Genomic DNA, 27,923 nt, shown 5'->3' on the forward strand with positions numbered 1-27,923 from the left:
TTAAAAAGAAGAACTGTTGTGCAACTATGGCAAAAAAAAATGGTCTTGTCTCCATTTGATCTTTTCTTTTCTTTTTAAGTTACCTTCTCTGGTGGTAAATTACATTTAGCTGCCACAGCTGTTATCCAGTACTCTGTCACAAAGGTACCCTGGGGAAAACCAAAGCCTCTGAAAGCTGTATTGGATGGCAAATTGGTTTTGCAAGCCCGGCCTTGAACTCGGAGGTTGGGAATTTTATAAGCATTTTCCAGCTTAAGTAAAGCATACTCTATCACCTGAAATTTTTCAAAAAATGAACACTGGTTTAGAATAATAAAATTATTAATGTTACTTGGCATTTCAAAGGATAAGCAACCCAGTCTTCCTCCCAAAAGGCAAAATATCACCTAAACTACCAGGAATATGAACATCTTCCTTTTCATAAAAATTTGACCTCTAAAATTTACAATTAATCTTCAGTCTTCTCTTGGCTAGATAATCCCAACTGCTTTTTTTCCTCTTTCCAAATCTTTTCTAATTTCTCTAGGTCTCTTTTAACATATGAAGTCTCAAATTATACCCATTCCAATCTTTTAATCAAGACCTAACAAATATGTCCTTATTCCTGTATTTAGTAGTTGCAATAACATTTATTTTCCATTCTACAAATTATACTTTGTTCCTGATAGTTCTTATTGAAAACAAATTGATCTCTATATTTCTGTTGTTGAAGGTTGAGAGCTACATCACAGGAAATTTTTATATTCTATTATTGCTCATTGATTATCTTAATAGTTCCCTTCCTACCCCCAAAAGAGTTTATGGCATTCATTTCTTATTTTTAAATAGAACCCATTTTTGAGAACAAACTAAATATGTGTGTGTGTGTGTGTGTGTGTGTGTGTGTGTGTGTGTGTATTTTGGCACCTTTGGAAACACCAAAAGGTATTACAAAATAAGGTTGGATTGTGGCAATGTAGCATCTTAATCCCATCTACCCAACTAAACCCCAAACATTAAAAGTCTTTATTTGTGGAATTCCAACTTAACTGGTGAGTTCTCATCAAGCAACTGATAAACAGCTGATATATAAAACACTCAGGAAAAGTCAATGATTCCTACTGAGGTATTGACAGACCCTTGCTCTCCTCACTAGGAAAAACAGCTAAAGGCCTTTAACAATAGAATAGAAAAAACATTAATATTGGAAATTTAATTGGAATATCTGAAACAAAATAGAAAATAATAATGGTCCTAATATTTCTTATAGTGACTTATAGTTCACAAAGTACAGTCCATACAACAATTCCACAAGATAGAAAATGAAAATATTATTATATCTACTTTACAGAAGAGAAAGTTCAGATAAAAAGAAATTCAAACAGGGAGTAAATAAGAAAGCAACAACTTGGTCTTTGGACTCTGAGTTCTTTCTAAATGTACTATTCATGTGGGAGTCATCTCTATCCTGATCTATTTCTTGCCACTGGACCCAGATGGTTTTGGAGGAGAGAGTGAGATAGATGTCCTGTCTCACTTAAATCCAATTCACTTACAAGTCATGATATTTTCTTCCTGATGCCATAGTCCTCTTTGAAAATGAAAGATAAACAACAACCCATGAATAGTCATAGCAGCCCCATTGAGGATCCAACTGACCAGTTCCAGTTGTGTAATGTAGCTCTTTCAATTGTTCCTTCCTTCCTTCCTTCCTTCCTTCCTTCCTTCCTTCCTTCCTTCCTTCCTTCCTTCCTTCCTTCCTTCCTTCCTTCCTTCCTTCCTTCCTTCCTTCCTGCCTTCCTGCCTTCCTGCCTTCCTGCCTTCTTGCCTTCCTGCCTTCTTGCCTTCCTTCCTTCTTTTCTTTCTATATAAAGTCATTAGTTTAGAACTGGTTTTACTCCCTTTTATTGTAGATGGAATAATTTTAATCCCCACAAATCACTCCATTATTTTCTCCTACTCAGAGTATTAAAGTGTTGACAGGAATGAGCCAGATGCAAAAAGCTGTCTTTATGGGAAGAGTGGCAGTATGAGAAGTCAGAATCAGATAAGTGCAACAAAAGGAAAGTGTGGGACAGGAAAATAGGAAAGAGAAATATTTATTTGTTCACATAAGCAGCTGAGATGGAACTAGAATGAACAGAAATAAGAAGAAATAGTGAATTGAGGAAATATTTAAATTGTATACCATATACAATTCTTCTTTTGCTAACTACATTTCGTCTACTGGTAACCCACTAGAAAGAGATCCTCCAACACACTAAACTTACAAAGATCATTTTAAGGTGATTGTCCTTAATAATAAATGACATGGCACATTTATACAAATAGCTTACCATTTCTGATTCATCTGGTGTACATCCTCCATTAATATAATATTCAATATCTGCAGCCTCAATTTTGCCATTATTCATAAAGCCTACCTAGAATTGATAAATAAATACATAAACGTTTGAGAAAATTGTCATTTAAAGCACTATAGTGAATAAACAAATCAAAACATTGCATGTAAAATGACAAAACATATTAATTTTCTTTAGAGTCTTTTCAGAGACCATTCTTTCCTTCATGATAATCCATTAAGAATGTATTGGTATAACAATCTGCAAAAGTTTGAAATCATAAATCCATCACTTTTCCATACTTTCTCTATTACCTCCTCAACATTAATTTCTTTGCCCACTCACTTTATATTTTCCAAGTAGTGGGTGGCGTCCTCCAGTAATCAGCATATCATCTCCACGCTCCAAAACAAAACGAATTGGGCGGCCAGTCCTGAAAGAAATGAATCAGACTTTTAGGAAAAAAACCAAGAGATAATAGACAATTGAGTCAGTTACTCACTCAGTTAATAAACATTTGTCAAACATTTATAACCAGTTACAGATACAAAGAAAGGCAAAAGTCTGATCCTGCCCTAAAGGAAATCAAAGCATAAAGGAGACAACATACAAACAACTATATATAAACAAACTATATACAAAATAAATAAGAAATAATCAACAAAGAGAAGTATCTGGATTTAAAAGAGATTTAGAAAAGATTACTTGAGATGGTGAAATTTTAGTTAAGACTTTAAGGAAGCCAAGAGGCAGAAATCTATGAAAATTCCCAGAATCAGGAGATGGAGGGTCTTGTGTAAAGAACAGCAAGGATGCTGAGGATGTCATTGGATAAAAGACTATATGAAGCTATATGAGATGTATGAAGACTGGAGGTGTTGAAAAGGAAAGGCATCTAGATTATCAAGAACTTTAAGCACCAAAGAATTGTATACTTGGTCTCAGATTGAGACTCAAATTGAGATTTGGGGAGATTTCAGGAAGACTTTTTCTTCCCTTAATGATATAAAATGCCCAAAGTCTAATTGAAATCATTGTTGAAGTTAGTCTCAAGAAGTATTATAAAGTATTAATAGTATTAATAGTATTATATTATATTATATTATATTATATTATATTATATTATATTATATTATATTATATTATTATTATAAAGTATTATAAAGTAATTTGTTTTATTTGTTTTATTTAGCTTGAAAATAAAGAAAAAAAATTTAAAGTTTTCCTTATGGGTGAGAAAATCTGTAGCATTTATAATAGATTCTTTTATATTAGGAAGATAGATGGTCCAGTGTGCAGAATGCCAAGCCTGGAACCAAGAAGACCTGAGTTCAAATTTAGTCTTAAATACTTAATAGCTGTGTGACCCTGGTTTCTTAATCTATAAAATAAGTTGAGGAAGGAAATGGAAATCCATTCCAGTATATTTTCCAAGAAAAACTCAAAAGGGGTCATAAAGAATCAGGCACAACTGAAAAAGGATTCAATAACAACAAACATATAACTAACTGTTATCAGACTTAAATTGGTGATTGACTTTTTAGAAATGTTAAAACCCTTCTGAAGATTAAAATTGAAACAGTAGAGTGAGTTGGAGGAGTACAAGAAGTTCTGTTTAGGAAGGGAAAGGGACCTGCATGTGCAAGAATGTTTGTGGCAGCCCTCTCTGTGGTGGCCAGAAACTGGAAACTGAGTGGACACCCCTCAATTGGAGGTTGGCTGAATAAATTGTGGAATATGAATGTTATGGAATATTATTGTTCTTTAAGAAATGACCAGAAGGATGATTTCAGAGAGGCCTGGAGTGACTTACGTGAACTCATGCTGAGTGAAATGAGTAGGACAAGGAGATCATTATATACTTCAACAACAGTAATATATGATGATCAATTCTGATGGACATAACTCTCTTCAACAATGAGATGAACCAAATCAGTTCCAATAGAGCAGTAATGAACTGAACCAGCTACACCCAGCGAAAGAACTCTGGGAGATGAGTATGAACCACTTCATAGAATTCCCAATCCCTCTACCTTTGTCCGCCTGCATTTTTTATTTTTTTCACAGACTAATTGTACATTATTTCAAAGTCTGATTCTTTTTGTACAGCAAAATAACTGTATGAATATGTATACATGTCTTCAACTTATACTTTAACATATTTAACATGTTTTGATCAATGTCCCATCTGTGGGAGGGGGTGAGGGAAAGGAGGGGAAAAGTTGGAACAAAAGGTTTTACAACTGTCAATTCTGGAAAATTACCTATGCATATATCTTGTAAATAAAAAGCTATAAAAAAGAAAGAAGTTCCATTTAGGAGATATTGAGTTTGAGATATCTATGGGACAAATAGGTGCAGATGTCCTAGGCAGTTAGTATGAAATGAAATAAATAAGTATGAAATAAATAAATGAAATAAATGAAAGTTTGATGTGTTTTTTTCTGCCACTGAAAATTATTTTTGGACTGGAATGAACAAAACCAAAAAAAAAAGCTTATACAGGATTGGTACTCAAGATAATAAAAAGATAAGTAATAAGTTATCCTATTACACTATTTTATATATATATATATATATATATATATATATATATACATATATATATATATATATATATATATATATATATCCTAAGATAAAAGAGAAAATCCCCTCAAGGTATAAGATATAAGATATCTGTGTGAAAGTATGAAGAAAGGAGATGGAATTTCTTGTGTAAGGAATAGCAAAAAAGCCAATTTGGCTGGCACATGAGTACATGAATCTTAGAATACACAAGTCTAGGAAGACAGGTTTGAACTAGGTTGTGAAGTACTATGATGCAGAGAAACCAGAAGGCATTTTAGACAAAAGCAGTATATCAGTATTTAAAGTATTCAAACAGCCATCAAAATGAGAAGTTTGACATATCATATCATTAAGTCAGTCTGATTTAATTAGAACTGAATGAGAATGGCATATTAAAGTTAGGCAGTCTTATTTAAAAGTCACCATTTTGTTGAAAGAACATCAGACAAGTCTTTTATTTTATCATCTATAAGAGAATAAAATTCACAGTACCTACAGTATTTTGCTAAAATAATGTTTTGTAAGCCTTTAAATTGTTAATATCCCATGATCTCTAACACTGAGAAAGCTTAATAAGAACTTTCTAGATGATTTTGACTAGAAATTATCTGAAGGAAAGTGCTCCAGAGTTTCTATGTACCAAATCCTCTAGAGCTCAAAATATTAAAGTATAAATAAGATTTTTTAAAATTATGAAACTTAAAGAAAACTCACTTATTTGCTGCCACTGCAGCCACAGCTCCCAGTAAAGCAGGTTTGGTCACTTTACCTCCAAAACCTCCACCAGCCCGTCTCATATGGCAGACGATTCTGTTTTTGGGAATACCTAAAGTTGCTGCCACTTTTTCCTATGAGTCAGAACATAATCTGTTATATGCAGCATAATAATTCATCCAGAGCACACCCACTCTTTACATTGAATTTCATATTTGACAAAGCCTTGGAGGAATGCACTCTATTTTCACCATAACTTTTTTTTTAAACAACCAGGATTACACAGCTAGTGTCATATTCTGAAATCAAATTTGAACTCAGATCCTTCTGATTCAGAGTCAGTTCTCTACCTACTGTGCCACCTAATTGGTCCACCATCACGTCTTTAAATCTCAGGCTTCCTTCAAAGCTCAGCTTAAGGGCAACTTCTAATTACTTGAGGTCTTTCCTATATCTCTTCTTTATTCAGTATATACTTTGAATTTATTTTTGTATATAAGTTCCCATTGTTTTGTTTTTGCTTTTATATTCCCAGGACTAAGCACCTTGGGTGGCACATAGTAGGTACTTAATGTTTGTTGATTGATTTATATAATTGTAAATTGGGGGAAAATGTTGAATTATAGTAAATGCAGAAAGGGAAAAGGTATAAATGTGGAAAAATATAAATGACCATGTAATGAAATTTCACTGTATATGCTTTAAAGTGACTTTAAATACACTTGAAACTGACACAGGAGCAGTGTGACATTATGGACATACATAGAAACAACCTCAATTCAGGAAGAAAGCTATCTGGACTTGGTATCTCCAGTTGATCTTTCCTGTTCCTAACCCCCATGGAATCTAGCTGTTAACCTCATAATTCAACTGAAACTGCTCTTTCCAAAGATACCAATGATCTCTTAATTGACTGGATTTTTCTCAATCCTCATCCTTCTTGACCTCTCCCATAACTCTTGACATTCTCTCCTGGTTTTCTTTTTACTACTTGTCAGACCACTTATTAGTCTCCTTTGCTGGATCTTCCTAATTTTCCTATTATTGTCAAAAATATCACCATTTTAGCAGACACCCAGGCTCAATGCTATCCTTCATTCCTCACTTGAACTTACCCTAAAAAAGTCTAATCTGTTGCTAAATCCAAATTTTTCTACATTCACAGCATCCCTCTTATATGTATCCTTCTCTTCACTCACATAGGTACTATCTAGGTGCAAACCCTCATCACTTAATTCCCCTTACCTCAAGTATCTCCCCACTACAATTCAGTCCCCACTCAACTGCCAAAATTACCTTCCTAAACTTCAAGCCTGGCTACATCACCTTGCTTTCCATTTAATACAATCCAATGGCTATTTTTTACTTCTAAAATCAAGTATAAAATCCTACAGATGTTTCTTAAATCCCTTCACAACCTTCTCCCTTCCTGCCTTTCCAGTCTTCTTAAACTTTACTCCCTTCTATGTGCTCTATAATCTAAAGGCACTGGCTTTCTTTCTCTTCTTATCCCATTCACAATTATACTTCTTTTTATTGGCTGTCCCCCTTGCCTGTGATGTTCTACTTCTTCACCTTCACCTTCACCTCCTGGCCTCCTTCCAGACTCAGCTCAAAAGCCTGCCTTAAGGAAGGGGTCTTTTCCCTTCCTGGCCTCCCTTCCCAAGCTAGTACCTTTCACAAAGATTGCTGCTTATTTACACTAAATATACCTTATAAATATATAGATGTTTGCATGTCATTGCCCCACTAGAATGAAACAAGGGACCAGGCTTTTGCTTTTCATTGTATCTTTAGTATTTCAGGCTAAGTATCTGTCACATAATAATAATAATAAAGCTTACAGATTGTCTGATTGACGGCTATGACTCTTAGAAAATCACTTAATCTCAGCAACTCAGAGAACTATGGGACTATGAGTTGAAGAATAGTAGTTCTTGATCTGCACTGATAGAGGGGAAATCACAGATTCAATGCAAAATTTTAAAAATAAAATAAAATAAACACATATGTAGTAGGCCAATAAGTTGAAAGAATAGTTAAAAAGACCAGCCAGCCATTAAAGTCATTAGTGGGTTAAAGAAATTAAAATTTGATGATGAAAACTAGACAGTAATCTAATAGAAATTTGTTAGCAAATGTTTATATATTTAAAATATGTTTTGACTATTCTTTGCATTTACATTTGATTTAACTTCTATAAAAAGTTTAATTTTAAAAATAATTTTCAGTCTATTTACCTAGGTAAATGTTGCAGTTAACATCAGGAGCAAGGCAAACTTTTGGTGGGTAGTAAATAGAATTGAGGAACACTGCAAATTACATTTTATGGATCCATGATTTCTCAAAATATCAGTTAATGTAAACAATATTTTAGTCCAAAGGTAACATATATATATATATATACACACACACACACACACACACACACACACACACATATATATACACTCTCTCTACAAATAAACAACCAGACTGGAGTGGGGAAATGATCTGTAAGTAAAATATTTAGGATACTTAGTATTTCATATCTAAAAGGAAACATTTGCAAAAATCCAATGTATCATGAACTCAATGGGTGACTGAGCAAGTCATAACTTTTTGGGGTTTTCATTTAGTTATCTGTAGGAAAAGGGAGTATAACATATGATCTCTAAAATCCCTTACTTCTGACAATCTATGAATTCATTTCTATTAATTCCCTTAGCACACACTCTGAGATTCTATCATTTTATAAGGAATAAAAGAATGATAGAATGGTCAAGCCTCATTTGTGTGAACCACATAGAAAATTGAGATTTGGGGATTCCCACTTTCCTTTGGTCAAAAGCAATTGCTATTTCATATCCACAAACAGAAAATGACACACATCATTAAAAGTTCAAATTCACAAGACATATCATTTTAAAGGACTTCACCTGCACAGATGCGGCATCTTGGCTTGATACATATATCTCCATCTCTTTATCCTCTAACTTTGGAATCACAAGAACAGTCTGTGTTTCCATATAAAAATGTTCTTGTCCTCCTACATGTACTTCACCTATTACACAAAGAGAAACAGCCAATATTGGGAATTTAAGGGAAAAAATTGACATGTACAATAAAGAAAATATAATACATTTTATAAAGTTCAAAAAGTTGTCTTTTTCCAGGTCCTAAATAGGAGATTCCCTTAGTCCTTAAGGAATAAGTATAAAGAATAATTAAATACAATCCATCTTGTTTCTAGAGCATAACTATTCTTCAAACTGTCCTTCCATTATATCCAGAAAGATTAGAAATCACTTCTGCAGTTCATTTGACATAACTGAGAAGATAAGTTTGCTTAAGAAAAAGAATTGCCCTCCAAAGTCAAATACAGGGACACGCCTTCTAGGGCCTGGGGTGTTCTGGTTAAATGATAATTATTCCTTCATTCAGTTAAGCTGTCTGGAGCACTGAACATCTCAAATTCATCAGTCTACCAACCATATATCTTTGATATATTCATCAAATGGAAAAACCATAAAGATACTTATAAAAACATGGAATAAAAATGCATACAAGTTCACCTCTTGGAGGATGTAGGGAAGCAAAAGAAAAGGGAATATGCTTTTATATAGTTCCTCCTATGTGCAAGACACTATGCTAAGCACTTACAAATAATAACTAATTTAACTCTTACAAAACTCCTAGGAGGTGGGTGCTTTTATTATCCTCATTTTGCAGTTGAAGAAAATGTGGCCAACAAATGTTACATGACTTTCACAGAGTCATATAGTTAGTGTCTAAGGCCATATTTGAACTCAGGTTTACCCAATCCCATGCCCATTGCTCTATTATGTTAATTAGTTTCCTCCAAAAAATTCAATTAATTAAAAATAATCTGGTGAAGTGTAGGATGAAGATAAGAAAATTTTTCATAAAATTTCACCTAATCACAAAGCAATGCAAAAGAAAACAAAAAGGAAGAGAGGGAAGAGAAAAATAAAGCTTTAAACATGCATGGGAAATCATGCATGGGAGTATCTGGATACCAAAGAGCACAGAAACAATTGAGTAATAGAGAAACTAGAGCATTACCATACAAATAGCTCTTGACCCTGAAATATAGAATTATAAATGTGGAATCATGTGTTTATAATTGGAAGTGACCTTATAAGTCTTAACCAACTTTTCATTTTACAAATGAAAATTATAACTTTTATAACAGCACCACCACTAATAATTATTATTGTTGTAATTATAAATTTATAAATCACTTAGATTTATAAAGCACTTACTTCGTTCCAGGCACTGTGTAAGTCCTTTATAATTATTTTCAAATTTGATCCCCACAACAACCTTGGCTGGTAGATTCTATTATGATCCCAATTTAATAGTTGAGAAAACTTAGGCAAACAGATTAAGTAACTTGCCTGCTCAAAGTCAAGTTGTCAGAACCAGTATTCAAAACCAGGTATTCTGGCTCCAAATCCTGACTCCTTTCCACTGTGCTATATTGTCTCTAAGCCTACAATAATTATAATAATTCAAAATAATGATGGCTTATAATTATATAATGCTTAAGGTTTACAAAGTCTTTTACATATACAATCATCCAACAATTTTACACCAATCCAACTCAATTATGTTGATGCTTAATACTATGAGGTACTGTGAAATATGTTTATCTTAAAAATAAAATAAGAAAAATAATGATTTAATAAACATAAAATGAAAAAATGATGGGTACTCAAAAATAAAATTGAATTTAAAAATCGGGAACCTAGAAATGGTTTTATTAAACAGTAAGATAGTTGAAAAATACTTGTCAAGTTATTGATAATGAAAATCCAACTTTTATATCTTTCCTATACTCTAGAAATAGATATATCCAGCTATACCTAACTGAATAAAGCTAGAAGAAACTTTTCAGTGTGCATTCTTTTTTTTATTAATTTTATAATTATAACATTTTTGACAGTACATATGCATAGGTAATTTTTTACAACATTATCCCTTGTACTCCGAATTTTCCCCTCCTTCCCTCCACCCCTTCCCCTAGATGGCAGGCATTCCCTTACATATTTAATATGTTATAGTATATCCTAGATACAATATATATGTGCAGAACCGAATTTTGTTGTTGTTGTTGCAAAGGAAGAATTGGATTCGGAAGGTTTCAGTGTGCATTCTTGAGTTCAGGTTCTTTTGGGGGTGTGACTAAAGTTCCAGTTTAAACCAGGTTCATCATGTAGGTATCTGTTATCTGGCGCATTGCATTAAACATTTTTAAAATTTAAATAAATTAAATTAATTTAATTTAATTTAAAATTTTTAAAATTTGGATAATCTATATCCTTATTCCCTTTCATTAGAATACAGTTAAATGCATTGAAATTATTTTTAAAATAATATTTTATTTACCCAATTGCATTTAAAAACATTTTTTGACATTATTTTAAGTTCTAGATTCTTTTACTTCCTTCTTCACTCCACTTCCCTGACATTTCAAACAATTTGAAATAGGTTATACATGTGCAACCACACCAAACACATTTTTATATTGGTCATGTTATGAAAGAAAAAACTGCATGAAAGTTCTAGAGGAGCCATTTATTAAAATATCCTTCCCATCATACTGACCTGCTGGGATACAGAAACGTACCTTCAATGATTTGATCAACGGTTTTAAATGCTTCCTTAATATTTCCTTGTTCTAATTTTCTTTCTGATCCAATGAATGACTTGTGATTTACTGCATCCTATGAAGACAAAAACAAGTATAAAAAAGCAAACAATCAAAAATGGGGCACATTTCAATATTTCAGACTTTTTATGTGCCCCATTATCACTAACATATAAAACCACAACAGACAATATATTCACAGGCTTGGGTCATTGTGAAGACCCCTTTTATTATATTTAGTTACTTCCTTAATTTTTTTTTCTCGAATAAGAAATACACACACACACACACACACACACACACACACACACACAGAGTGAGAAGACAGAATTTTGTGTTCAGGACTACAAATGAAACTTATATCAAGCTTCTTTAAATGTGAATCTATTTATTGTTCTTTCCTGAGAGGATCTAACACAAATGGCATAGAAGGAGACCAAATTATTTTCTCTGGATAACTGAACAGTTATCCACAGATGCACAATGAAGACAGTAGCCAGGCTGGAAACTTTTCATTGACCCCTTAAATAGTGACCTTAAAAACTTTACATTAACTGCTAAAAAAAACCACAGACTTTCCTCTCCCCCACTGCCTATAACTTTGTTGAGATTCCTGGTTTTAATCCTCAGTTCTATCTCTTACAACTTTTTTGTTCCCCTATTACCTTTCTTCTGAGACCAGACAAGGTCCACCATGGACCACCAATGCCCAAATGAGGATAATAATTGCATCTTAAAAGATTATTGCAAGTTTCAAAGGAAAAAAATCCACATGTAGTGTATTTTGAAAGGCTTTAAGTTATGTAAATATCAGTTATGGTTATTGTCATATTTTATGTAGTTTCATTAGTACAATGGAAATGACAAACTTGAATGTTTCAAGAAAGAGATTATCATGAAATTCAAATGATAATATGATTCTTGACAGAGGGACTAAAAAACGGTTAAGTGATTCAGTATTCTCTTGAGATAGTAGAAAGCAGAGTACCTTAATTGTCACAATCACTGGCTCCATGTCTTCATATACAATGTTCACCTTTTTAGCTGCCTGCTTAGCATGAAAGTATGAATCGGCTGCCACAGTACAGACAATCTGTCCCGCACAAATTACCTGCAGAACAAGCCAACGATGTAAGCTAGGCTAATTTCAGAGTATTCATAACTATACTCAGTTCCTGACATGATAAAATATACTTAGTTTACAGTTCTGAAATACACACAAAACAAAGCATCCGTTGGAAATGTTCTTGTAGACATGAACCATGACAAGCAAAGTACCTCATCCTGGGCATACAGCCTCTCTTCTTCATCACCATTTTCAGCCGGAACATCTTGAGCTGTTATTATATCAACTACTCCAGGCATTGCAAGAGCCTCAGATGCATCAATAGAACTGGGAAAAGAACCTAAGCATTAGTGATACAGAGGAGTAAGTAGAACAAAACCTCTATCCATTACGAATTCCAGAGATGCACTCATATAACCAGTGAATGATTGATTCAATACTGAGAATTCAATATGAAAACACAATTATAGAGGGGAAAAAAACATTCACTTCACGAAACATTTTCGTGATTTCTTTTAGGGAGGGCTAAAAAAGAAGGAAAAATAGATCATAATAATTGATTGCTCTCATACTCATGATATAAGTTGAGAGAAGTTATTTAAGTTTTGACATTCAAGGAAAATGTGCATTGTAAATGTTTATTTAGAGAAACAGGCTGATAACCCAAGAAGCTAAGGTGATTATATGAAATATTCCATCCCTCTTTAAAAAGTTTTAAACTAATAATTCCCCATTTAAAGAGGGGCTTGCTTCTCTTCCTTTGCTTTACATGGCTGTATATTTTCATCCACTCTCTCTGATGATACCTGTCCTCTTCCTCAAGGCTAATTGACCTTAGGTGTCACCTCCTCCATAAGGTCTTACTTAATGCCACAAACTCTTTAATTAATTAATTAACTAATTAATTAAAAATAATCCCTCCAGGGCATCTAAGTGGCACAGTGGCTAGAACACCAGTCCTGAAGTCAGGAGGACCTGAGTTCAAATTTGGCCTTAGACACTCAACATATCCTGACTGTGTGACCCTAGGCAAGTCACTTAACCCCAATTGCCTCAGCAAAAAAAACAAAAACAAAAACAAAAAACCCTCCATCTTTGAACCTCAAAAGCCACTCTCTTTGACATATCCTTTACCTTCAACTTTTTTCTAATCGCCATTATATTTATTTATTTAAATGTTTCATTTTCTCATATTGGATTTGAGGGAAATGGAAATTATGTGTTAATTTATCTTTGTAACCCCAGAACAATAAAATAAGAATTTAATTAAACAAACATTTATTAAATGTTTTTCTTACAACATGTCTTTTTATTAAGCAACATCCCAGGCCTGTTTTTCAATATAAAGCAGTTCAATTTAAATGAACATAAAACTCCAATGATAGTTGAATATGAAATTATGTCTGTCAACAGTAGGTGGTTTCTAATACTTCCTATATTTAACTCACATGATTTTTGCATGAGGCCTTGTACTGGTTACTACAGCTAGGAAGAGTTCTTCATCTATAGCAGGCATGTCATCACAAAATATGGCTTCCCCAGTGGCATGTTTAATACCCGACTGATGCATAACTGGATGGCCAACAGGATCTTGGGGTGACTTCTGGGAGTCTATACACTATGTTTAAAAACAAAAAACCCAAACCACAAAGTTTAAAATTTTGTAGCATGTAGATAAAAGTTCATACTTCTCAGACAAAATCAAAACAAAATAAAGACAAAAAAATCTTTTAAGCCTTTCAGTTATAAGCAGTTCTCTGAAAGATATATTTCTCATTTTTATTACTGTTCCCCAAATAAGTTTTTACAGTATTGAGGAATCTCTGAATTAGGAGGGATATGAGTGGTTATCTAATCAAATCCATATTTGATCAAGAATATATTCTATAATATGGCTGACACATGGGTTGTTGAAATAAACCACTCTAATTTTTTAGGAAGCTTTTCTAGAGATCAAGATGAAATCTATCTCTCTATACCCCAAACTCTGCAACTCCAAGAAGATCAAGACCATTTCCTTTGCCACATGACAGTCCTTCAAGAACATGAAGTCAACTATCAGGTTCCTCCTAAATCTTTTGTTCTAAGATAAACATCCCCAGTTCTTTCAATCTACCCATATAATATCATGATTTAAATTCAATGTACTTTCCTAACAGTATTCTCTCTGGACAGTCCCCAATGAATCACTATTCTTAATAAAAGGTAAAATCCAAAATTGAACCCAGTACTCCAAATGTGGTCTTACTAGGGCAGAGCTCAGCAGGACTATTACTTATTCCATTATGGACATGAATATATAGCATAGCCTAAAACTACATGGGCTTTTTTTTTTTTTTTTTTTGGTGTCACATCACACTGTTGCTAATCTTGAGATTAAGGTTAATTAGAATCCCCAAATTTTCCTCAAACAAATTATGGTCTTCATATCCATTCCATTTTATGTTAGTGAAATTAAAATTTTTTGAATTTATATTGTCTCTCATGTGATAACCTTTGTTGGTCTTCCTGCTTCCATTCTTTTTTCTCTTCTATACACTCTTCATGTATCTATCTGCCAAAATAATCTTCGGGCATGAGTCTGACTATATCACTTCCTTTTTCAAAAATATTCAGTAACTTCCTATTATCAAAATGTAAACTTGATAGGTTGATACTTAAAGCTCTCCACACCTTACCTTTCATTATCTTTCCAGCCTTGCTTCACATTATTCCCCTTCACAAATTCCCCTCTAAGTTCATGATAGTATTTGATCCTTCTGCTTCCTCCCTAAAGTTGATCTCTGTGCCTGAAATGCACATCCTTCCTCATTTGTCCAGGTATTTCCTTCTTTATGAAAACTTTCCTGTTTCCCTCTCCCCACTCCTTACCACCACTTCCTTTTTCAGTTGTCCATGCTGATCTCCTCCATTGAGAACCATAATTACAGAGATTAAATTAAATTGCTATCTAGAGACAATAAATTTTTTAAATTAAAATCAGGCATGATCTATCAGGCCTACTGGAATGAACTGTCATAATTCTTTGAAGGATTATACATTAAAAAAAAAGAAACAAAACTCCAAAATCATAACGAACAATATTTCCAGTGTTTAACTTGCCATTTTACTTTTCTAGAAAAATTAAACCCACTGACCTCATAAGCCTGTGTCCCACAGGGTATGGTTAAGGGAAAATCTTCTAGGACACTTTGAAATTTGTTTGGGACATCAGGATATCCAGGGTTCTGGAGGGAGGGAAAAAGGATATCTTACTTGCTTTAAAATAGATCTGGTAATTTTTGAAGTCAATTAGCCACCAATTCATTGAGAAAACATGTATATTGGATTAACCCCAAGTAGGATTTTGATGCTTATCCGAACCTTTTTCTCAAAAAGATTCTATTGCTGTAGCAAATAGCTTTAAAATACAGCTAAGAATTAGTTTTGAAATTATAAACACAATTATATGTCATTCACATTTTAACAATATATCAGGAGTAAAACAAAAATTATCAAAAATAAAATAAAACCTCTGCTCTTTGATAAGAAATTATTTTGATTACAGTAATCAAATATCTATCTTAGTCTTAAAAAATGAATGCTTGACACACAAGCAGAAATACATTACCCTAATATTTAATTCCTGCATCACTTCCAGGTAGAATTTGAAGAAGAAACTGATCATGAGAGTTATTTTGTATTCTACCATTCCACCAGAGGATGAGCTTGAGATTGTCACTTCATCTAGAATTAGCCTGCAGGCTTCATCTAATATCTCCTCATTCCAGGTCCTAGATTTAAAAAAATATACTAATTTAATCCAATAAAATACATATAAAGCAACTGTGAAAAAGAAAATATATTTAAAATTTTTAAATTACTTTAATAGAATGTTAAGAAAGTATTCATATGTTAAAAATTATAAGAACATATTCTTCTGCAGTCAAATGTATCTATGTTCTTAATGATGTAAGTTTTCACTCTAATAGTATAAACTGTAATCTATCCATGAATATAAATGTGTGCATGTCCACATCTTCCTACAAAGTCCCCATAGACGGTCAAACCAATATACTGGGGATTTTTAATATTTTGTGAATACCTCTGAAGGCTGGACATCTCTTGTCCCTTTATTTTTGCTCTGTAACAGCTTATCTCCTTTTCTAATCATATATTTTCACGTATGTCATCTTTCATATAATTTTAAATATATTATTATGGGTAATATACTATAATCTACATAAGTCCACAATATATTTTTCATTGTTATTTATATCAACTATAATTTTTACTTTTCAGATCATAGCGTTCTGTGAATTGCAAGCATACTGCACCATCAGAAGAATATTAGTGTTAAAAAAAAAGATGGGGCTTGGGTCAGAAAGCACCTTGGGATCATTGAAAGCCCTCCATCAATATCCATAGTGCAGTACTGCAACTGGGATATGATACATATGAATTGTATTCATAAATTTTTGTTTCTGTTTAGCTTCAATCCAGCCTAGTGCTTCATCATGGCATGGAACTTTCTTTGTGCTTTTGAAAACTATATCAATAAAATATGAACTCTCCAGGTTCAAACATAATATAAAGTTTTCAATTAGGGCTGGCACATGGAACCATTTCAGAAACTTCAGATAGACTTTTTGCTGAAAGTGTAGTCATTAGGTGACAATTTTGGAATGCCACCACAACTCCTGAATATTGTTTACTAAGAAGGGGAAATGAGACAATCAGCTTTGATTGTGAGTTACCCACATCAGTGAAATCACAGATCCCTGATCTAAAAACAAGTACTTTATTCTTAGGCCAATTTTGTAGGTGCTTCCATATAATATGCATTCATTCTAATGTATATGTGACATGAATTGGATAAGGGATAATAGTCAGGGGCACTCTCACTTATTACTCACATAAAATGAACCTGAATACTAATTAAGTTCTCTCTCCCCTCCAATCCAACAAGTACTCTTTTGCTAAAATACTATTTAGAACTAGCAATTCTTGGTCATGTGAACTTCCTCAAAAACCTACACTGGCTCTCCAGGATCAATAAATAATGGACAAACTACTTAACCTACTTGGTACTCAAAGCTCTCTATAACTGATTCCATCCAAGGTTGAAATGGTGTTCTCCATGAAGCCTTCCCAGGTCCATGCAGCAGAACTTTCTCTGAATTTTCATAATGTTTCATCCATACGTCCCTAATGCTCTTAATACGTTCTAGTCAGTCTAGTAATTTGTAAATGTCCTCTCCCTTCATCCTTGTATTCTCTGTAGCATATAGCATAGTAAAAACTGATTGAATGTATACAGTACCTTCCTATGAGCTGCTGACATGATTTGTTTGCACTGACAGTAGCAGAGCCAATTCCTCCATATAAAACGTTTAAGTCCTTAATGATGTTAGTGCCATCCTTAAAAAGGACTCTCATTCCAGAATTCACAATTGCTAAGGCATTCTGTTGACTCTGTGCCTGTCGGAAAGCTGACACAAACTCCCACTGGAAAAAAACAACATGAATGTAGTTCTTTTCTGTATTCCTTCTACTACATTAACCCACTCCATTTTTTGCAATTATAGAACCATAGACTTAGGTTTCAATTCTATTTCTAATACTTTTTTGTGTGATCCTAGATAAATCACTTCACTTATCTAAAATTTATTTTTTTCTTTAAATGAAGGGGTTGGACAAGATCATTTCTAGGATTTTTTCCAGCTTTAAAATTCTATGATTCCGTGGTTTTTCTATTGCATCTGGTGAATATTTTGTACCTAGTCCATGCTAAATACAGTGAAAGAGAATTCACAACCTAGGGCAGAACTTGGATTTGAATCCTAGGCTTGCCAATTACCTGTGTAACATTAGCCAAGTCCTTTAACCTCTATGGTCCTCAGTTTCTTCATCTGTAAAAAAGAGTCAGCTATACTAATGCATCACTAAGATCTTGTTTGAGATCTAATTCTATAGATTTAAGAAAGAAGGATACCAGTAATACCTGTTTTTTTCAGTAATGGCAATCTTTCTGTATTTGTTAATAATGATGATTATTATATATAATATAATAATAATAGCTAGTACTTAAATAGCATGTTAAAGTTTACAATGCTTTACCAAGATTATATTATTTAATTTTCACAATTCTGGAAAGTAGGTGCTATTATTGTCCCCATTGTACAAATGAAGAAATTGAAACAGCCCAAGGTGAAATGATTTGCCCAGTGTCACACATCTAAGAAGTGTCTGAATTTGAAATGGAACTTAATGGTGGATCCAGGGTGCCATCTAGCTGAATTACAGCAAGCTTATAGAGCTATCAAAGTTTAAGATCCCCTGTGAAGCATAAAGTCTGTTACCTTGTTGAGAGGCAAAAAGGGACTTAGATCTAAGTTTTGTTGTTCAGATTTTATCAATAAATGAATAAGGCCTTCACATACTAGCAATTTCCTTCATATTACTTAAAATTTAGTTGGTTATTTGCTGGCATTCTTGTTTGTTTAGAACACCATGACCAAAATAGGAAAAAATTAAATTTATTTTTATCTTTAATATTTTCTCCATAGAGGTATTGATTCAAGTCTAGACTCTTTTTCTAAATAGTCAAATAATCATGAGTATATCCTCTATCTAAGAGTTTCTGAGCCTGCTTCCTCATATGCAAATAAACAAAGCTTGACTAGATGGTCCCTAAGGTGCCTTCAAGCTCTAAAATTCTATGATTCCAAGCATCATGATCTTTTCAGAACTAATGAAATTTTAAGACAGGAAAAGTTATGAAATTTTCTAAAGGATCAAATCTAAGATTAATATGTGATTGTTAATATTTGAAATTAATATTATTATTCATGTTTGTATGTGCAAAATATATACTAAGTATTTGTGGGGGTTTTGCTATAAATTTAGCATTTTTCAACACCCTTTCCCCATCCCATTAGCCTAAAGTTGTGTAGGGTTAAAAGCAATAACTTTGCTAAAAACAAAACAGAGGATCATCATTATCTCTTACCTTTTTAGAGAGAGGAATAAAAATAGAGACTAAAACCTGTTCAGGTGTAAGTTTTGCATTTGGTGACCCAGCAAGAAAATGATCATTTAAAGGAAGTTGCTGGGTTCCTTCTGTAAAGCAAAAGAATAATCTCTTATAAAGTTTTCACCAAAATAAAAAAGCAAGTTACATTCTTATAATGCCACAAATACAATCAATCTTATAAAGAAAAATGCATTTGAAATAAAAAGATATCTAAGGAAGGCTGAGTGTTTTATATATGAACTCAGAAGGCTCAACCAGCGTTTGGACACAAATAGTCCATATGAACATTTGGAGTAGATTTGCCTTTACATTTTTACATTTCACATTTCCCTCCAGCTACTGTAATTGTGTTCTACTCATAGAGCACTGAAATTTATTTTATGTAGACATGGCATGCGGGATGGTCCTATGCCAGTTCTCCCATGTCTCACAACTGATATCAAAGTTCTTCAAAGAGATCTTAATAGTGTCCTTGTATCTCCTCTTCTGACTCTATGTGAAAGCCTGTCTTGAGTGAGCTCTCTGTAAAATAGGCTTTTAGACAAACATACCTTTTGCCATTTGATCAATGTGGCCAGCCCTTTGGAGGTATGTGCCAATAAAGTTTGAATGCTTGGCACTGTAACTCAAGAAAAGACCACAGGCATCAAGCCAGCTGCTCTTCACAATCTTCCTAAGATAATTCAAATGGAAATGATTTTTTAAATGCCATGGTATGGCACATGGTATAATGCCAGGTTTCACAGGCATACAACTATGAGGTCAGCAATTTTCATCCTTTGGGGATGGCATAGGAGCTTTACTTTAATCAAAGGCTTTACTTCTATGATAGTTCTGTCCTTTCTTTCTTTGAAAATGGTCCTACCAGTCCACTCTCTGCAGGTTCTGAGCTTTGACCTGTTTTCCCTATAATAAATGATCCATCAAACTGATATATCTTCCACTCTCAATCTGCATCTACATAATGGCCAATGGCATCTTTTGTAAGGGCTGAATATAAATAAATTTGTGACTATGAAACAAAATCTGACTTCAGATGCTTAATCTAAGCCTCCAAGAAATCATGCTGATTTAACTGTTTCCAAAAAGAACAAAACAAAAAACATTTTCTATGCTTTCCTGCCCTCTTGTGGCAGGAAAACAAGCAGTGAACAGTTCCAAAGTTGACCTCCAAAAATAACAAAGGAAACTACCTAGTCCATAAACTGAATAATCAGCAGCTACATAATCTCTAATCACCTCACAAGGCTGTTTTCCCATTGTTTCTTTAAAAATGTGGACAAGTTATTCAATCCAACTGAGCCTCAGTTTCATTATCTATAAAACAAGATATTATCTTTCCTACCTTATCTATTTTTCCCTTTCCTTACATACTATGGTATAGTCCTAACATAGATTCTTACTAGCTGTATGAGCCTAGACAAATTAGTAACCTCTCAATCCCAATTTCCTTAGATATTGTTTTTGACCTCATCTTCATATAAAGGAGCCTGTGTTTTTTGTTTTTATTTTTATTTTCTTAAATGGAGAATTTTATAGAAATTTATCCCAGCCTGCTCTGAAAAACTAGGGAAGACAAGATGCTTTCTGATCATATTATAAAAATTTGTTGGAGAGAAAGAGAAATGATAACTATCCCCTCCCTTACCTGATGATTTAAAAATTTCAAGGGGTTCTTAATAAATTTTTAAATAAAATTTTAATACTATGAGTTGCTTCCTTAATACACTTTTAGTCAAGCAAATGGAATTTTTAAATCATTGTCTATGAAGAATAAAAATGAAATATTACTTCAAAGATTTTACATTCTATGTTTTCTGTTAGATTTCCCTAACAGAGATAGATGGCAGAGAAGAAACACTACTCAGTGAACGTCCTCACTCCCTCACAACCAATTAGATAAATTAAGTCTCAAAATTAGCTCAGGACTGATAGATACCACAAGGACTGGAAGCACGACTTACCAGCTGAAGAGAATCTGGAGTTTCAACAGGAAAGGTCAGTTCTCAGGGGAGGAATAAGAAAGACCAGCACAGACGGTGGGGTAGGGGCACACTGCGCCCATTGCGCTGGGAGGGGCTCTGGGATCAGAGAAGCCACTGAGGTAAAGGAATCTGGCACAGGCTGTTAGCTCTTCTCTGCTAATTATTTAGCAGTTCAGAAGAGAAAGCCAAAATATTTTAAAACTCAGATTAGATTTCCCCCCCCCCCACCCTGGGGGTGACTCGGCAGACTCGGCACCAGGGGGTGTGGCCTCAGCTACCTCCTGAGAATAGTTAAGAGACTGACAAGTGGGTGGATACGGCCCAAGGCAACACACACTGCCTAGCTTAGCTGGAGGGAGTGGAACTCAGCTCCAGGAAGTCCCAGAGAAGCGGAACCTTTGAACTAGGGACCGAGGTTTCTGGCAGACACTTCCAGTTTGAGCGCAGGGGCTTCTCACGTCACCTGCTGCAGACATCCACTCCCCACCCGGACACATAGGCTGAGCTTCTTGCTGTCTTCACTATTCTACGCCCTCAAAGCACAGCAGTGCTAATCACCTCTGAGGCACTTCCAGGGAGGGGGTGGGGAACTCTCTCCCAGAGCTCTCTCTTAGCGCGGGCGAAGGGGCCGCTGCATCCATCCGGTCTGGGAGGAAGCTGGTAAAGAAGTAAATAATTTCCTACCCCAGGGACAGACCCCAAAAGATTTTTTAAGTATGAGCAAAAAAGCTAGAAAAACTATAGATTCCTTCTATACAGAGAAAGAGCGGGTACCCAACCCCGAGGAAGTTAACAGCAAAGATTCAGAAGATAACAACCTAAAGGGGAACGATTCCTGCCCCCCATCACATAACTCTCTCCTAGAAGAAGCTCTTAAGAAATTGAGGGAGATCGAAGAAAAATGGGGCAAGGAAAGGGAAGTTATGATAGAGAATAACAACGTCCTGAAATTGGAGTTGGAAAAAATAAAGAATTCACAGGAGATGCAGGGAAACAAAATTAGTGAATTAGAAAAGGTTAAAAAAACACAGGAAAGTAGGATTTCTGAATTGGAAAAGATAAAAAAGTCTCAAGAAAATAGAATTTCTGAATTGGAAAAAGAAAATAATTCTCAAAAAAAAAATTAGGGAAATGGAAAAAAATTCAATAGAGCAAAATAATTCATTTAAAAACGAAATTGGGCATTTACAAAAAGAACTAAAAACTGTGAAAGAAGAAAATAACTCCTTAAAAGTCAGGATGGAACAAATAGAAATGAATGATTCACAGAGAACCCAAGAATCAGTCAAACAAAACAAAAAAAATGAGAAGCTGGAGAACAACGTCAAATACTTACTGGGAAAATCTATAGACCTGGAAAATAGATCTAGAAGAGATAATCTGCGGATTATTGGACTTCCAGAAAACTATGACCAAAAAAAGAGCCTAGATTCTATTTTACAGGAAATTATCAAAGAGAACTGTCCAGAGATAATAGAAACAGAAGGGAAAGTAGATGTGGAAAGAATTCATCGAACTCCTTCTGAAATAGACCCTAAAAAAAGAACACCACGGAATATTGTGGCTAAGCTGCAGAATTACCACACAAAGGAGAAAATCCTGCAAGCAGCTAGAAAAAAACAATTTAAATACCAAGGTGCCACAATAAGGGTCACCCAAGATCTGGCTGCCTCCACATTAAAAGATAGAAGGGCCTGGAACCTGATATTCCGTAAGGCAAAAGATCAAGGACTGCAACCAAGAATGAACTACCCAGCTAAGTTTAGCATCTTTTTCCACGGAAGAAGATGGTCATTCAATGAAACAGAGGAATTCTATATGTTTCTAAGAAAAAAACCAGACTTAAACAAAAAATTTGATCTACATCCACAAGACTGAAGAGAAACAGAAAAAGGTACACAGAACCCTTGAGAACTGTAACTCTGTTGTGGGTATATAAAAAATACTCAAGGATAATTTGATTTTACTGATATAAAAGAAAAAAAGGGGGGTGTAGTAAAGGGAAGGAGGTCGGTTCAGAAAAAGGGGAAGGAGTGATAAAAAGAGGGAAACTACATCCCAGGAAGAGACATAGAAAATACACCATATCTGAGGGAACTTAGTGAGGGGGAGAATCATTGTGTGAATCTTACTCTCATCAGAAGAGGCTCAAAGAGTAAATAATTAACATATTTGTTTTTCAGAGAATTTTCTCTCACCTCATTAAAAGGGGGGAGAGGAAAAGGGAAAAGGAAAAGGGGAATAAGTGAAGGGACTTGGAGGGAGGGGGGAGGGATCCTAAAAAAAAAAAAAAAAAAAAAAAAAAAAGAGGAGGGTTGCGCGTCACAAGGGGGGTCTGTAAATTAAATATCGGGGAGGGGGATCAGGGGGGTCAAGGGAAAAAAGCATAATCTGGGGATAATACGATGGCAGGAAATACAGAATTAGTAATTTTAACTGTAAATGTAAATGGGATGAACGATCCCATCAAACGGAGACGGATAGTAGATTGGATCAAAAAGCAGAACCCTACAATATGTTGCCTACAGGAAACACACTTAAAGCAGGGAGATACATACAGAGTAAAGGTAAAAGGTTGGAACAGAGCCTATTATGCTTCAGGTAAAGCCAAAAAAGCAGGGGTAGCTATCCTTATCTCAGATCAAGCAAAAGCAGAAGTAGATCTCGTTAAAAAAGATAAGGAAGGAAACTATATCCTGCTGAAAGGTAGCATAAATAATGAAGCCATATCAATACTAAACATATATGCACCAAGTGGTATAGCATCTAACTTTCTAAAGGAAAAGTTAAGAGAACTGCAAGAAGAAATAGACAGTAAAACTATAATAGTGGGAGATCTCAACCTTGCACTCTCAGATTTAGACAAATCAAACCACAAAACAAACAAGAAAGAAATTAAAAAAGTAAATAGAACATTAGAAAAACTAGGTATGATAGACCTTTGGAGAAAACTGAATGGCAATAGGAAGGAATATACTTTCTTCTCAGCAGTTCATGGATCCTATACAAAAATTGACCATATACTAGGACATAAAGATCTCAAAATTAAATGTAGGAAGGCAGAAATAATAAATGCCTTCTTCTCAGATCACAATGCAATAAAAGCTACATTCAGTAAAAAGTTAGGGGTAAATAGACCAAAAAGTAATTGGAAACTGAATAATCTCATCTTAAAGAATGACTGGGTGAAAGAGCACATTATAGAAACAATTAACAATTTCACCCAAGATAATGATAATGATGAGACATCATATCAAAATCTTTGGGATGCAGCTAAAGCGGTAATAAGGGGAAATTTTATATCTTTAGAGGCTTATTTGAAGAAAATTGAGAAAGAGAAGATTAACGAATTGGGCTTACAACTTAAAAGGCTAGAAAAAGACCAAATTATAAACCCCCAACCAAAAATTAAACTCGAAATACAAAAATTAAAAGGAGAAATCAATAAAATTGAAAGTAAAAAAACTATTGAATTAATAAATAAAACCAAGAGTTGGTTTTATGAAAAAGCCAATAAAATAGATAAACCTTTGGTAAATTTGATCAAAAAAAAGAAAGAGGAAAATCAAATTGATAGTCTTACAAATGAAAAGGGGGATCTTTCCACCAATGAAGAGGAAATTAGAGAAATAATAAGGAGTTACTTTGCCCAACTTTATGCCAATAAATTTGATAACTTAAGTGAAATGGATGACTTCCTCCAAAAATATAGGCTCCCTAGATTAACAGAGGAGGAGATAAATTGCTTAAATAGTCCCATTTCAGAAAAAGAAATAGAACAAGCTATTAATCAACTCCCCAGGAAAAAATCCCCAGGGCCAGATGGATTCACATGTGAATTCTACCAAACATTTAAAGAACAATTAGCCCCAATGTTATATAAATTATTTGAAAAAATAGGGGATGAAGGAGTCCTACCAAACTCCTTTTATGACACAGACATGGTACTGATACCTAAACCTGGTAGATCGAAAACTGAGAAAGAAAATTATAGACCAATCTCCTTAATGAATATTGATGCTAAAATCTTAAATAACATATTAGCAAAAAGACTTCAGAAAATCATCTCCAAGATAATACACTATGATCAAGTAGGATTTATTCCAGGAATGCAGGGCTGGTTTAATATTAGGAAAACTATTAATATAATTGACCATATTAATAATCAAATTAATAAGAACCATATGATCATCTCAATAGATGCAGAAAAAGCATTTGACAAAATCCAACATCCATTCCTACTAAAAACTCTTGAGAGTATAGGAATAAATGGATTATTCCTTAGAATAATCAGGAGTATATATTTAAGACCGTCAGTAAGCATAATATGCAATAGAAATAAACTGCAACCTTTCCCAGTAAGATCAGGAGTAAAACAAGGTTGCCCACTATCACCATTACTATTCAATATAGTACTAGAAACGCTAGCCTCGGCAATAAGAGCCGAGAAAGAGATTCAAGGAATTAGAGTAGGAAATGAGGAAATTAAACTATCACTTTTTGCAGATGACATGATGGTATACTTAGAGAACCCCAAAGACTCTGCTAAAAAGCTACTAGAAATAATTCAAAATTTCAGCAAAGTGGCAGGATACAAAATAAATCCACATAAATCCTCGGCATTTTTATATATCACTAACAAAATGCAACAGCAAGAGATACAAAGAGAAATTCCATTCCAAACAAATGTTGATAGTATAAAATATTTGGGAATCCATCTACCAAAGAAAAGTCAGGAATTATATGAGAAAAATTACAAAACACTTGCCACAAAAATAAAATCAGATTTAAATAATTGGAAAGACATTCAGTGCTCTTGGATAGGCCGAGCGAATATAATAAAGATGACAATACTCCCCAAACTAATCTATTTATTTAGTGCTATACCAATCAGACTCCCAAGAAACTATTTCAATGACCTAGAAAAAATAACAACAAAATTCATATGGAAGAATAAAAGGTCAAGAATTGCAAGGGAACTAATGAAAAAAAACTCAGAGGAAGGTGGTCTAAGTGTACCTGATCTAAAGCTATATTATATAGCAGCAGTCACCAAAACCATTTGGTATTGGCTAAGAAATAGACCGGTAGATCAGTGGAACAGATTAGATACAAAGGACAAAAAAGGGTACATCTATAGCAATCTAATCTTTGACAAACCCAAAGATTCCAACATTAGGGATAAAAATTCATTATTCGGAAAAAACTGTTGGGAAAACTGGAAATTAGTATGGCAGAAATTAGATATGGATCCACACTTAACACCATATACCAAGATAAGATCAAAATGGGTCCATGATTTAGGCATAAAGAGGGAGATAATAAATAGATTAGAGGAACAGAGGATAATCTACCTCTCAGACTTGTGGAGGAGGAAGGAATTTATGACCAGAGGAGAACTAGAGATCATTATTGATCACAAAATAGAAGATTTTGATTACATCAAACTAAAAAGTTTCTGTACAAATAATACTAATGCAAACAAGATTAGAAGGGAAGTAACAAATTGGGAAAATATTTTTAAAAACAAAGGTTCTGACAAAGGTCTCATTTCCAAAATATATAGAGAACTGACCATAATTTATAAGAAACCAAACCATTCTCCAATTGATAAATGGTCAAAGGATATGAACAGACAATTCTCAGAGGAAGAAATTGAAACTATATCCACTCACATGAAAGAGTGTTCCAAATCACTACTGATCAGAGAAATGCAAATTAAGACCACTCTGAGATACCACTACACACCTGTCAGATTGGCTAAGATGACAGGAACAAATAATGACAAATGTTGGAGGGGATGTGGGGAAATTGGGACACTAATACATTGCTGGTGGAGTTGTGAAAGAATCCAGCCATTCTGGAGAGCAATCTGGAATTATGCCCAAAAAGTTATCAAACTGTGCTTACCCTTTGACCCAGCAGCGCTACTACTGGGATTATATCCCAAAGAAATACTAAAGAGCGGAAAGAGACATATATGTGCCAAAATGTTTGTGGCAGCTCTTTTTGTTGTAGCTAGAAACTGGAAGATGAATGGATGTCCATCAGTTGGAGAATGGTTGGGTAAATTGTGGTATATGAAAGTTATGGAATATTATTGCTCAGTAAGAAATGACCAGCAGGAGGAATACAGAGAGGGTTGGAGAGACTTAAATCAACTGATGCTGAGTGAAATGAGCAGAACCAGAAGATCACTGTATACTTCAACAACGATACTGTATGAGGATGTATTCTGATGGAAGTGGAAATCTTCAACATAAAGAAGATCCAACTCACTTCCAGTTGATCAATGATGGACAGAGGTAGATACACCCAGAGAAGAAACACTGGGAGGGGAATGTAAATTGTTAGCACTAATATCTGTCTGCCCAGGTTGCATGTACCTTCGGATTCTAATGTTTATTGTGCAACAAGAAAATGATATTCACACACATGTATTGTACTTAGACTATATTGTAACACATGTAAAATGTATGGTATTGCCTGTCGTCGGGGGGAGGGAATAAGGGAGGGGGGGTAATTTGGAAAAATGAATACAAGGGATAATATTATAAAATATATATATATATATATATATATAATAAAAAAAATTAAA

General features: G+C 34.1%; 1 protein-coding gene across 2 annotated transcripts in view; it reads right to left on the minus strand.

Moving 5' to 3' along the window:
- Positions 1-27,923, minus strand: part of LOC141562710 (aldehyde oxidase 3-like) — a 97,039-nt gene that overhangs the window by 39,327 nt on the left and 29,789 nt on the right. For both annotated transcript variants that reach the window (XM_074302742.1, XM_074302745.1), the window contains exons 14-26: positions 19,317-19,426; positions 17,628-17,812; positions 15,936-16,098; positions 15,463-15,552; positions 13,774-13,943; positions 12,538-12,652; positions 12,248-12,370; positions 11,239-11,335; positions 8,525-8,649; positions 5,607-5,740; positions 2,667-2,754; positions 2,316-2,402; positions 84-275 (exon numbers count right to left, since the gene is read on the minus strand). In XM_074302742.1, the coding sequence (XP_074158843.1) occupies positions 84-275; positions 2,316-2,402; positions 2,667-2,754; positions 5,607-5,740; positions 8,525-8,649; positions 11,239-11,335; positions 12,248-12,370; positions 12,538-12,652; positions 13,774-13,943; positions 15,463-15,552; positions 15,936-16,098; positions 17,628-17,812; positions 19,317-19,426 (1,679 nt within the window). The remainder of the gene's footprint in view (positions 1-83; positions 276-2,315; positions 2,403-2,666; positions 2,755-5,606; positions 5,741-8,524; positions 8,650-11,238; positions 11,336-12,247; positions 12,371-12,537; positions 12,653-13,773; positions 13,944-15,462; positions 15,553-15,935; positions 16,099-17,627; positions 17,813-19,316; positions 19,427-27,923) is intronic.

The sequence above is a fragment of the Sminthopsis crassicaudata genome, chromosome 3, assembly GCF_048593235.1.
Source record: "Sminthopsis crassicaudata isolate SCR6 chromosome 3, ASM4859323v1, whole genome shotgun sequence".
Lineage (NCBI taxonomy): Eukaryota > Metazoa > Chordata > Mammalia > Dasyuromorphia > Dasyuridae > Sminthopsis > Sminthopsis crassicaudata.